Source organism: Lissotriton helveticus, chromosome 3_1 (assembly GCF_964261635.1).
Source record: "Lissotriton helveticus chromosome 3_1, aLisHel1.1, whole genome shotgun sequence".
Classification (NCBI taxonomy): Eukaryota; Metazoa; Chordata; class Amphibia; order Caudata; family Salamandridae; genus Lissotriton; species Lissotriton helveticus.
Window position 1 is genome coordinate 1557257118 of NC_136061.1, and position 12626 is coordinate 1557269743.

Below are 12626 nucleotides of genomic sequence, written 5' to 3' on the forward strand. Positions count from 1 at the left end.
TGGAGCCGGCCCACCCTCCATCGAAGTCGGCCTGAACATGTGGCTTTGTCCCAGTCCAGCATGACCAGATATGCACAGTTGGTGCTTTGTGGCACCATTTTTACTACAATCTTTAAACGTGAATAGCTTTGGTTCTACTAATTGGATTTTTGTTGTTTTGGTCTTGTTATATTTATTAATAATAACTCTTTTTTTCTAACTGGTGTTTGCACTTAATTACTGACAAGGACTGTGGTTGCTGCTTGATCAGGGATCATACCCCAGTTAACCAACAACCCTATTTCTCACAAGTGGCATTCATGATCAACCCTTACTGCATCTTAATTTCTCAACAAAGAACACAGTGAGATAATAACAAAGTTCTTTGGAGTGAGGGTCTCCCTGTTTGCAGTAAGGGGTATCTGTGGTAGCATTAATAACGTGAAACAAGTCGATGGATTGATCATAAGATGTATTATTAGTCTGTGACAGGAATGTTTTTGTGAAAAGAATAGCATTTTCATATTGTTTCTGCAGGAACTGCTATTTGATCTTAACCACATGACATGTGTTTCGAGCATGTGGAAGCCATACGCTAACAAACTTGCTTCATATGCTTTAAAATAAATCTAGGCTTTAACAATATGCCACATTGCACTCCGTTCTTAATAACCTCCAGGTGATATTAGAATCAAGTAGAATTCTCAGATATGTATAAAAGGCAAAATCCTACTTACAGTGAAGTTATTCGGTTTTCCTGGTAAATAAGACTTCCCTAAAACATATTCTGAAGAACAAAACCTATTTTAGAAACTTTAAAAAACATAGCACCTTCTGTTCCACTTTATAATACAGAGACATACATAAAATGCATTTCAGAGGCCCTTGCAAATTGCTTGTCTATTTTCAGAGGACACTTTTTTTGTGAACGTATGCAAAGTAGTCTTCAAGACATGTGTATGATAAAGATGCTACAACAGTATAAAAGATAGTGAGTTTTTAAATGGGCTTTACAAAACGGATCACCATGGACATTGGTACAATCCTAAAGATGGTATTAGTCTGTAGCTAGATATACAGAAATCTACCTTAGAGTGACATGCAGGAGCATCTGCAGCTCCTGTCTGATCTGCAGCTGCATGGTGGATGCCTGCACATCAGACAGGGCTTTGTCACAGGACTGGTATATTAACCTGTAACAGAGACTGATCATCCCAGTTTGGTGATGCTGAAAGCGGTCCAGTAACTGGATGTCTGTAACACATTCCTTTGAAACCCGTCTGACAAGGGTGTGGAATTCTACCTCATCGAACTGCTCTTCATCATTCACCCAGAAGCTAATATCATGAACATAGGAAGGGGGGTACATGGAGAAGCTACTGAAAAGTTTGAGCTTCCCACATGGGAACTGACTTATAAAACGTCCATCATACGTCCACAGCATGCGCCAGTCAGGCACTCCCAATATCCGTATTACCAATGCGTCCAGATTTAGCACAGCTAACAAGACCAAAGAGTCACAGGGTAGCTGTTCTGGCGGAACGGTTGTAATGAATCCTACACACAGACCATCATTCTCACCAGCCTCTGAATGTCTGCTTTCCAGGAAAATAGAATAATCACCTTCCTTAAATTGCTGATGGAAAGAAATAAAAGGAGGACTATAATGTATTTCCCGCTCATCTTGATTGTCTTTTGTCTCTTTGGAGATGGAGTCCGTTACAGATTTAATGGAGGCCGAAATGGTATCCATAAAAAGCTCAACCGAAAAGCCTCCGGGGCCATTTCTCAAACCACACAAGAAGAGAGTTTCGTGGTAAACTGGCATCGTCCGTGGAGAAATCAGACATCTCCTAAAAACTGGTCCACTCAGTACATAGATCTTCTCTGGTACAAAGTCTGGTCTTTGACAGAGATCTTGAACACAAACTGTAAGAGAGGGTCTCATGCACAATCTAGCCTTAGAGCAGTTTTGCCCTGAAATGAATGCTGGATCATCAGTGTCACAAACTTCACAGACAAAATGGCTGTAATGGAAGGCTGGAGCGGGAAAACCTCTGTCCATCTCATTCCTGGCATGTTCGAAGCATATGCTCCGTTCTTTGGCAACTGAAAGCCAAAACAAGCTAGAGTCAGAGACACTTGTGCTCCAGGAGAGGGCTGACTTGAATTTGTCTGATTCGATGCAAGTAGTATTGGGAAGATCAACCTTCTGCAGAGGGAAGGCACTGCTGATTGCCGTGATGAGTTGTTCACTGAATGTCCTTACTGGGTGATGAGAACTAATGTCCAGAAAATTCCTGTAAAAAACACAAAAGAAAGCATTGAATTGCTTCAGCAAGTTTTTATGTATTAACATTGTTATCAAAAAAGCTTGTGAAACAAATATCAGTTAGCAGCAAACAACATGCAGAGGATGCCAGGACATAAAAAGTATAAATGGAAGGATTCAAGCTATTAACTCCCATGGCAACAATACAACTAAGCTACTGCCTGTAAAAAACACTTCAGCGCAATTTAAGGTGTAGAGGCATTGGACGCATGACACAGACCTATGTGACTGGCCCCCTTCCCTTGCATAGTCGCTTTCACTGAATTTGTTTGTAGCATGTTGTACATAGTAATACTGTTACCAGCACTGACCTGAAGGTTTTTATAGTTATACTCCATTAGAGGTTAGGCACAATTCATATTCTGAGCTGTACATGTATCAAGACAATACCAGTGCTTTAAATGGGGCAGTACTGTCCGATACTGAGTACTGGTACTTTTTTTATTTTGAGGAAGAGAGTACCGGCACTTCTCAAGCGTGACGTAATACTTTTAATTAAAGAGTACCGGCACTTCTCAGAAACAAGCAGGTAGTACCTGCACTTCTATTTTTCCATTTCAAGCACTGGGCAATACACATCAGAATATAATCTCTGAATGTTACGTTTTATAAAAATAATATACATAATTTTAAATGTTAATACGCAGATTTATTCACGCTAGCTTTGATAAGCAGACCTTAGCTCACCAATCACAATGCCTCTCAAATAAGTCAGAAACAACATGTCTTTTGAAAACAGCCTCACCTGCTAATTCTATCAAGTAGCACATCTGGCAGGAGGAAGGGAACCTCCCTATTTATTAGTTTCCCAGCACCATTGGCAGATTCTGAGCCCTCAAGAGGCAAACTCCGGGTGAAAATGTGAATTAAAGCATCTTCAACGTGGAAAGGTTTCTCTTGGCTTCTGGCAAAAAAAATGAAACAATTTTGAAAAGTCACTCCACTGCTGCGCACTGAATATCACACAATTAAGGTTAAAGCCCTTGCAAAGACACCAACATAACTCTTCACCAGGTTTTCAGTAAATTAAACGAGAGACAAAAGTAGCCATCAGTGGCGATTTTAGATTGAGCATCAACATTTTATGTCTGAAGTATTTCAGGTTCAGCGGTCAATGAAAAGTCAATAATATCTAATGTTCCCACATTTTAAAAAAAAAACATTCTAAGCAGTGATCTCTCTCTCCTGAGCTATCTAGCACTGCTTTCATTTGTCTGAATATGGATTATGTTACTTACTCTGTAAGCATCTGTTCGTACCATCTAGTGTTGGATACAGATGCGTGCACATTGTTTTTCTTGAAAGAAGTCTTTCGAGTCATGAGTTGGAGTGAGTCCTCCTCTTCTTGGTGATAATGCACATGGGTATCAACTCCATTTTAAACTGTTTTCCCACAGGCTTGTGAGAATGGAGTGTAAAGTAAGCATAGTAAAGAGATGTCCATGGATAGCAAAAAGGTAAAGGAAACTGCAACGACCACAGGTGTCCAGGGAATCTACTGCACTACATGCCACAAACAGATGCTTACAGGGTAAGTAACAATCCATTTGGGGCATGTGTAGCTATAGATACACATGTTTTGTATAGACTGTAAAGCAGTTCTCCTCAAAGCAGTGGATAACCTGTGGGTGTTGCAGTTGTTTGAAAGAGTGTACATAGCACAGCCTGTCCTTCATTAGCTTGCTGGCATGCTAGAACATCCACACAATAATCTTTAATTAAGCTGCTTTGTATATGTCAGTTAGAGAGATGCTTCCTACAAAAGCCATAGACGCCTCTATTTTTTCGAATAGAGTGCGCTCTAGGGGGTGTAGGTAAAGTTATTTTGGGTTTAATGTAACAAGTTTGAATGCACTTAACGATCTTTCTGGAGATTCTGGATTTGGACATTAGCATTGCTTTGTGTGGAAGGGAGAACACAGCAAATACTGGTTTTGTCTTCCAAAAGGTTTTAGTTCTGTCAATGTAGTACATAATGGCTCTTTTGACTTCTAATGTATGGAGAGCCCTTTCTGCACCAGAGTCTGGTTGTGGAAAGAATACTGACAACTCAACTGATTGCGGTGAAAGTGGGAGACAACCTTTGGAAGGAATTTAGGGTTGGTAAGAAGGGTTCTTTTAAGGTTAATGCCTGGAGCTCACTAACACGTCGAAGTGGTATGATGGCAATTAGAAATTCCACCTTCCAAGAGAGAAATGGGGGGGGGGTTGGGGGTAATTATGTAGTAGTTCGAATGGAGGACCCATGAGTCTTGTGCGAACAATGTTAATTTCCCAAGAAGGTGCAGGTGAAACTCGGGTGGAATTAACACCTTCCATGAAGGCTTTAATAACTGATACTTTGAATAAAGACAGATGTCTATTTTGTAGTTAGGCAGCAACTACAGCAAGATGTAACCGGGTGGATGTGAAAGCGAGCCCAGCTAGCTGAAAATGCTGTAGGTAACCAATAATGTTTTATACCGTGGCATTGAAGGGATTGGTTGTTTAGCATGACAATAACAAACAAAACGTTTCCATTTAGCTGCCTAACATGTCCTTGTGGTAGGCCTACATACTTCTTTGAGATTGGACATACATTCTTGTAGGAGATTGAGGTAGCCAAATTCTATGACCTCAGGAGCCAGATTGTCAGGCTGAGTGCTTTAGGATCTGGGTGCCTTATTTCTCCATGGTTCTGAATGAGATGGTCCGGCCTGATGGGGAGCTTCTGGTGGAGGAACTTCTGAGAGGTCTAGCAGGGTTGCGAAAGAGTGCTGACAAGCCCACGTGGGAGCTACTAGTATGTGTGTGAGATGTTTGCCTGAATTTCCCAACCAGAAACGGAAGGAGAGGGAGAAGCAGAGAAGTGTAGGCAAGTATCCCAGACCAATTCATCCATAGAGTTTAGCCCTTGGATAGTGGTTGTGGGACTCTGGAGACAAAGTTTGGGCATTTTGTGTTGTCTGTGATATAGAACAGATCTATGTGAGGCAATCCCCACTTGTGGACTTAAGGTAGGAGGACTTGGGGTGGAGTTCCCATTCATGTACTTGTTGCCGCATCCTGCGGAGGAGGTAGGCAAAATAGCTGTTTGTTCATGGAAGGTATTCCACTAACAAATGATTGGTGTCATGTACCGCCCAGCACCAAATGGTTTGAGATAGGTGCGAGAGCTGTGGAGTCCCCCCCCCCCTTTTCCGTAGGTAGTACATGGCTGCCAAATTGTCTGTCGGGATTAGGACCTAGCCTATTAGTTGAGGTAGGAATGCTTTCAATGCTAGGGAACAGCATGAAGCTCTAGGTAGTTGATGTGGAGAGTCTAGTGCCTGGCGTCCCAGAGACCCTGTACTGTGAGATCCTCAGAGTGTGCACCCCAGCCTGTTAGTGAGGTGTTCATTATCAGAATGATGTGGGAAACAGGGTCAAGAAAAAGCTCCCCCTTTAAGAGGTTGTTTCTGTTCCAACACTACAAAGAGTGATGTGTACAGAGGTGTATCAACACTAGATCTTCTAACTGACCCTGTGACGGAGACCATTGTTGCATTAGGCACTCCTGTAACGGACACACGTGTCATCAAGCATGGGGTACTATGGCAATGCAGGAAGCCGTCATGCCTAGCAGCCGCATGACTGTTCTTACTGTGAGTTGTTGCTTGGTTTGAAAACGTGGTGTCATCGTCTGAATATTTTGGTATCTTGCAGTACTGGTATAGGCTAATCCTACTTGTGTGTTTAGGATAGCTCCTAAATACTGTTGAATTTGTAGAGGTTGAAGGTGAGATTTGGCGATATTGATGCTGAAGTGTAAGCGATGGAGCAGCTCTATGGTGGCTTGAGCATGTTGCTGGCATTTATAAGTACTGGCTTTGATAAGCCAGTTGTCCAGATAAGGGAATACATAAATGTTTTGTCTGTGTAGATGTGCTGCTACCGCTCGTAGGCATTTGAGGAATACCCGAGGTGCAGTAGGGATCCCAAAAGGGATGACTTTGAATTGGTAATGTTTTCCTCCTATCCCAAATCTTAAGTATTTGTGATGTGTTTGGTGTTTTGAAATGGAAAATAGGTGTCGTTTAGATTGAGTGCTGCCAGAAATTAGCCTTTTTGGAGAAATGGGATCACGTCTTGGAGCGTGAGTATACGAAAGTGCTCAGACCGGATGTAGTGGTTTAGGGGCCTTAGGTCTAGAGTTTGCAATGAAGATCTGCCCTTTTTTAGGGTTTATGAAGTATAGCGAGTATACCCCTGACCCTTGATGGCGTAGAGGGACTGGTTCTATAGCTCCTTTGAAAGGATGAGCTTGAACTTCTTGTTTGAGGAGTGTTTGATGTTCCAGTGATAACCTGTGGGTGCGTGGTGACAATAGCTATGTTGGATAATGTCCAACACCCACTGGTCTGATGTTATTGATTGCCATGTGGGTAGAAAGTCCTGTAAACGACCCTGACAGGTGTAATATGGTCAGGGGGATGCGATGGAAGTAATTGTTTGGTGGTGGGTGTTCCATCAAGTAGGGAAGCACCCTTGCCTCTACCTTAGGCATTTTTGCCCCTGTAGGAGCCTCTAAGGTAACCTATTGGAGAGGATTTTTGGCTGTGACTACGCTTGTATGAGGTGGAAGTTTCTGAAGTGGTAGTTTTAGACCCTCCACGATAGTTGGAGCTGCGAGAGGAGCCACAGGAGTAGCTGTTTGAAGGCCTACCATTGATTTTGCCACCTCTGTGTCTAGGGGTTCAACTTGGAGAACAAAGAAATGCTCTTTGTCAAAAGGTAAGTTATGTAGAATCTGATGTATTTTTGGTTTGAACCCAGAAATGCACAGCCATGATTGAAGCAAGATGCTTGTATTGATGCCTTTTTTTGTTTAAATTTTTAAAAAGTTGTTTATTGTATTTGGTCAATTGTACACAGCTGCCTACAACCCTGGGGCCGTCAGTGTGAAATGTCATCAAATTATAGGTAAATACACAGCTTAAACGCCAGCATCGCGGGGGTCCGGCAGCAAATGTGAAACAAAGCAAAATCTATATAAATGCGTCTTTATCAGCATCAGTAAAACGAGTGACCAAAACTAGCGACCAGTTCAGTCCTTCAGATGTCAACCTTTGAGAAACTGGTGAACTTGTATACAACTCCCTTCCCCCACCCCATCTGCTAACAGCACGATCAGTCTGTCCATTTCCAGTGCCACACAGCCTGTCTGGCTACCTCTGATAGACAACCTTTATAACTGGTACCTGCAACAACATCCCCCATCCCGTGTCTAGGGGTGATATCCAAAAATCTCTTTCATCTAACTCTCTGGCAGTCTCCACACCTAGGTCACTGCCAAGTTATGCACATCACATGACAATGTCTGAACAATGATCAACTCCCCCCGACTCCAACCATGTAAAGTATGGTTCCCAAATATCTACCGGCCTGGAGCGGCTGGGCATCAGCTCCCAATACCGGGTCAAATGATCTTTACAGTAAGTTACTGCATGCAACCAACCAGCTACTGTGGGTCGTCGTGATCTCTTCCAGTGTATTGCCACTTGGCGTTTAGCCAGCAACAGCAGCATTGCCACCAGTTTTCGAGATCCGTTTGGGACCTCCTGGACATATCCCAATAACACTACCAGTGGTGTGAGTGGAACCTGAACAGTAGTAATATCCCCAATGTGCCTCGCTATCTCCAACCAAAACTGCGCTACCGGTCCACATGTCCATGCCAAATGTATGAACGTTGCATCTTGGCATCCACATCTCCAGCATGCAGTGTCAGCGTACAGGCCCATTCGGCACAGCTGTACCGGTGTGGTGTACACCCTATGTAGAAAGTTGAAGTGTATTAATCGGAGTCTGTAATTTGGTGATAAATGCTCCAGCTGCGAGCAGCAATATTCCCACTGTTTCTCTGTGATTGATATTGCAATGTCTCGTCCCCAATCTACCCTTGAAGTGTGTGCCGCTATTGGAGATGTACTTTGTGTAGTACTAAATATGCGTGTGATCAGTTTCTTTGGAGAGGAGTTAGACAAGATATTTTCTAGCGCAGGAAGAACCTGTGGTTCTCGGGGGTATTTAGTATAGCGTGCCTTGCAAGCTGCTCTAATTTGGTAATATAGTAATGTGTCGGAAACTGAGGGTGTCTGCTCTCTGCACATGTGCTGCAGTGTTAAAAAAGTGGCATCTGGATATACATCGCTGCCCTTTACCAACTGGTGTGCCTCTGCCCGCAGGGTAGTCGCCTTATGCGTCAACGGAGATAACAGCGGTTTGCCCCCTATGGGAATAGAGGTGCATATAATTCTTTGACTCCTGCCCTTTTTGCTATACCATACCATGCCCATCGCGTCGCTTCGACAGTGTCAATTTCATGATGAGGTCGTTTGTAGCTTTTGTACACTGCCACATTCAGTGGAGTCGGAGCGACTCTATCTATCTCTATTGCTAAATGCGGTTGATACGGTGTCGGGTGCTGCCCTAAGTGTAGAAACTGTGACTGCGCACTATATGTATATAGTTCAAAATCAGGGGCACACAGCCCCCCTTGTTCAAAGGGCAGCATCAGTAAGTTCCAGGAGACGCACGGTTGTTTGCCTGCCCATACAAGCTCAAGTACCACTGCCCTGAGTCGTCTGAGGAAGTGCACGGTGAGTGGCATTGGAATATTTACGAATAAGTATAGTAGTTTCGGTAATATGATCATTTTTACAATTGCTATACGCCCCAGTAGCGAGAGCGGCAGTCGTTTCCATCTCTGCACTTTGGTTTTGATCCAGTCTATGACCCTCCCGTAGTTTGCCGTCCACAGTTCCTGCATAGATCTACTTATGACAATACCCAGGTATCGTGCCTCAGATTTCACCCACTGTATGGGATAGTCAGTATCACATGTATCGGTCCCATCCGTGAGTGTTAGTATCATGGATTTTGCCCAGTTGATCTGGATCCCTGTAATGCTACCAGATCGAATCAATTCCCTCATTATTACGTTAAAGTTGTCTTTGGGGTTAACCATATATATAGTCATGTCGTCTGCGTACATTGAGATTAAAAGCCCTCTGGATGTGAAACCCATGCTCCTGTGTGTCTGATGCTGGCGAAGTCTCGCCGCCAAGGGTTCGGTAGCAATGGCGAAGAGCAGTGGCGACAGGAGGTAATGTTGCCTTGTGCCACGTGTAATATTAAAGAGTTCCGATACCTGACCATTAATCCTCACTCTCGCCGTGGGGTTTACGTATAAAATTTGAGTTTGTTTGATGAAAGCCAGGCTAAGTCCCATGCGGGCCAACAATACAAACAGGAATTTCCAATCCAATGAATCGAAGGCCTTGGTGGCGTCCAGCATTGCCGCCAAAGCCTGCACATGAGAGGCCAAGTAGTGTAGGGTTCCGAATAGGGTGCGTAGATTGTGAGCTGTCGACCTCCCCGGAATGAATCCAGATTGGTCTGGAAGCACGATCTGCGGGAGCATCGGCTGTAACCTATTTGCCAGGAGCTTTGCATATATCTTAGCATCGAGATTTATCAATGACAACGGCCTATATGAGTCAGGGGAAGTGGGATTTTTATCGGGTTTCAGCAAGGCTATAATCGTTGCCTCTCTTAGGGTAGAAGGGAGTATGCCCGTGTCCATCACTCCTTGGTACACATGTAATAGACGGGGGCGAGCAAATCAACATACTCCTTGTAAAAGGCAGCCGTTAAGCCGTCTGCTCCGGGAGCCTTACCCGAGGGCATGCTACTAATGACTTGGGGTATGTCCTCCACCGTGACCGGTAAGTCCATGTATTCGCGGGCCCCATTATTGAACCACGCAAGTGCTACCGTGTCTAAATAATCTGTTATGCTTTCCTCCGATGTGTTCGTATTAGACATATATAGGCAGCGGTAGTAGCTGGACATAGTGGTCAGAATATCTTGCGGCGTCCTGGCCATCTCTCCGTCAGTTGTCTTCAGTTCCCTGATGTACTCAGCACCTCTCGGAGTGCGCAATAGGCCTGCCAGCGTCTTCCCTGCCCTGTCTCCCTCACCATACCGCCTAGCCTGGGTATATTTATTTAGGTAGGCCGTTTCCCTCTCAGCGTCCTCCTGAAATTATGTCAATGTTGACCTGATCAGGGCATTTGTGGAAGGTGAGGGGTTTGTCTGGAAGCCCCTCTCTAATTTCCCGATTTCTTGCTTCAGCCTTCCCAGGGTATTACGGATGTCCCTTAGGACCCCAGTTTTTAACGCTATGCATCTCCCCCTGATCACCACCTTGTAAGCCTCCCAGCGCACTCCTGGCGAGTCGACCTGCCCCTCATTTAGCGTAAAATATCCCTCTATTTTCTCCCTTAGGTCCTCCCTGAAGACCTGGTCCAGCAGTGCTCCCGATAGAAACCTCCAGCCAAACGGCTGTATATATGGCTCAGGGATTTTCAACATCAGCACCGCAGGCACGTGATCAGAGAAAGTGTGTGGGTAATGTGTGGCATCTAAGACCCAAGTATGAATATCCTTCGACACTAGCCAAAAATCTAATCTCGACCATGATCCCCTGTGATGTGTCACGCATGTGCCTTCCCTCACAGTTGGATGTATTGCCCTACAAGAGTCAATCAAATGGAGGTCTAGTATAATATCTGACAATGTCTGTGCGGCTCTAGGATGATGCTCTCAGGACACCCCTTGTCTGTCTAGCGTGGTTGATAATACTACATTGAAATCTCCAGCCCAAAGGATCGCCACCGATCCGAGCGACTGTATCTTCTGACAAACATGTTTGAAGAATTCCGGGCGGTCCGTGTTTGGGCCATATATGTTCACTATCAACATCTGGGTATTGTATAACGTGCCCTGTAAAAGGATGTGTCTACCCTCCTTATCTGCAACCATATGGTGTGTTTTCCACTGTAGGCCCTTGCGTATAAGAATGGCCACTCCCCTAGAGTAGGTCGAATAGCCCGCTACCACTATCTCACACCATCTGGTATTCCCGAGGGTGCTTGCCACCGTCGCCGGTCGATGCGTCTCTTGTAGTAGACATATATCAACCCCATGTCTCAATAGATAGGATTGGACCAATCTCACTTTTCTACGATCATTTAGCACTCTGATATTCCAGGATATGCATTTAAGTGATGTTACGTGGGTATTCGGTGCGCTAGAGCCCATGACACCAGAATATGGTCCTATGCATGTAGTACCTACGGTTTGACCTATTTGACCAGGTGATCGCACTTGTGTCACACATTTAGAATACATTTAGACTGTTCAATGCAATATGTAGCAGATCCAACTTGTAAAACTTAACACCCCAGCCCCCCCACCCACACCAACCCCCCAATCAGGTTGTGACTTCACCCTCCCCATCCCCGAAAACCTTAACCGATCAGTCCACAGTTGTGAACACATGGGACTCATCCCGTGGGGGTGTGCATGAGTTCCCCGGCAATTCTCCCCTACACTTTTGGTAGGGTGGCCGAAAATAGGACGTGCGGTCCTAGCCATCCGCACTACAATTGAAGCACTTCCAGCTAACCTGGCAGTATATAGTACTTCCTGCTTATCATTGGGTAGGACGCCCTTCGATAGACATATTGGGCTACAACAGTCACGGAAATACTTCACTGTTTAACACATCATGGACAACTATATGCACACATATCTGCATTTCCATCGATCATGTCCATCTCTTCAGTCATTATCACTCAAAGTTCTTTCAGTGTGTGATTCAGCCGCTGTTGCTTGTTGTCTGTGCTCCTTCGCCATCTGCTTTGCGTACGACAGGGCGGCTTTAGCGTCTGTGAAAAAGGTGGGTTTTCCAAGACTCTGAACTCTCAATTTGGCCGGGTAGATTAGGGCATATCTGGTGCCGATCTGTTGGAATATTTTCTTTGCCTGTAAAAACTCTCTGCGAGCGGCTTGCACCTGCAGCGTGAAGTACGGGTATAAAGCTATGTTGTTGTCCTTGTACTGAATAGCGCCTCTCTCCCTAGTGAGCCGCAAGATCGTATCTCTATCTCTGTAATTTAGTATTCTCGCCAGGATCGGTCGCGCCGGAGCTCCAGGTTTCGGTCGCGCCGGAGCTCCAGGTTTCGGTCACGGACCCAACATACAGTGTGCACGTTCAATTAGGAACATGGCGGAGAGGTCCTGTCCAAAAAGATCTTGCATCATCTCCTCTAGATACCTCTCCATGTTTTGGATGTCCGTAGTTTCCGCTACCCCAGTAATACAGACATTGTTCCTCATCTTCAGGCGATGGGGTCGTTGTAGTTCCTGCGGGCTGTTCCTGCTGTCCGATGTCGGTGTCCGCGGCTTTGTTGGCTCTCTTATTAAAGTTGAGCTTAGGCTGGCTTGT

At 44.8% G+C, this 12626-nt stretch overlaps 1 protein-coding gene across 2 annotated transcripts in view; it reads right to left on the reverse strand.

The window, feature by feature from the left end:
- Positions 1 to 436: 436 nt before the first annotated feature.
- Positions 437 to 12626, reverse strand: part of FDXACB1 (ferredoxin-fold anticodon binding domain containing 1) — a 149824-nt gene continuing 137634 nt past the window's right edge. For both annotated transcript variants that reach the window (XM_078682314.1, XM_078682313.1), the window contains 2 exons: positions 3057 to 3215; positions 437 to 2279 (listed from right to left, as the gene is read on the reverse strand). In XM_078682314.1, the coding sequence (XP_078538440.1) occupies positions 1064 to 2279; positions 3057 to 3215 (1375 nt within the window). In that variant the 3' untranslated portion in view covers positions 437 to 1063. The remainder of the gene's footprint in view (positions 2280 to 3056; positions 3216 to 12626) is intronic.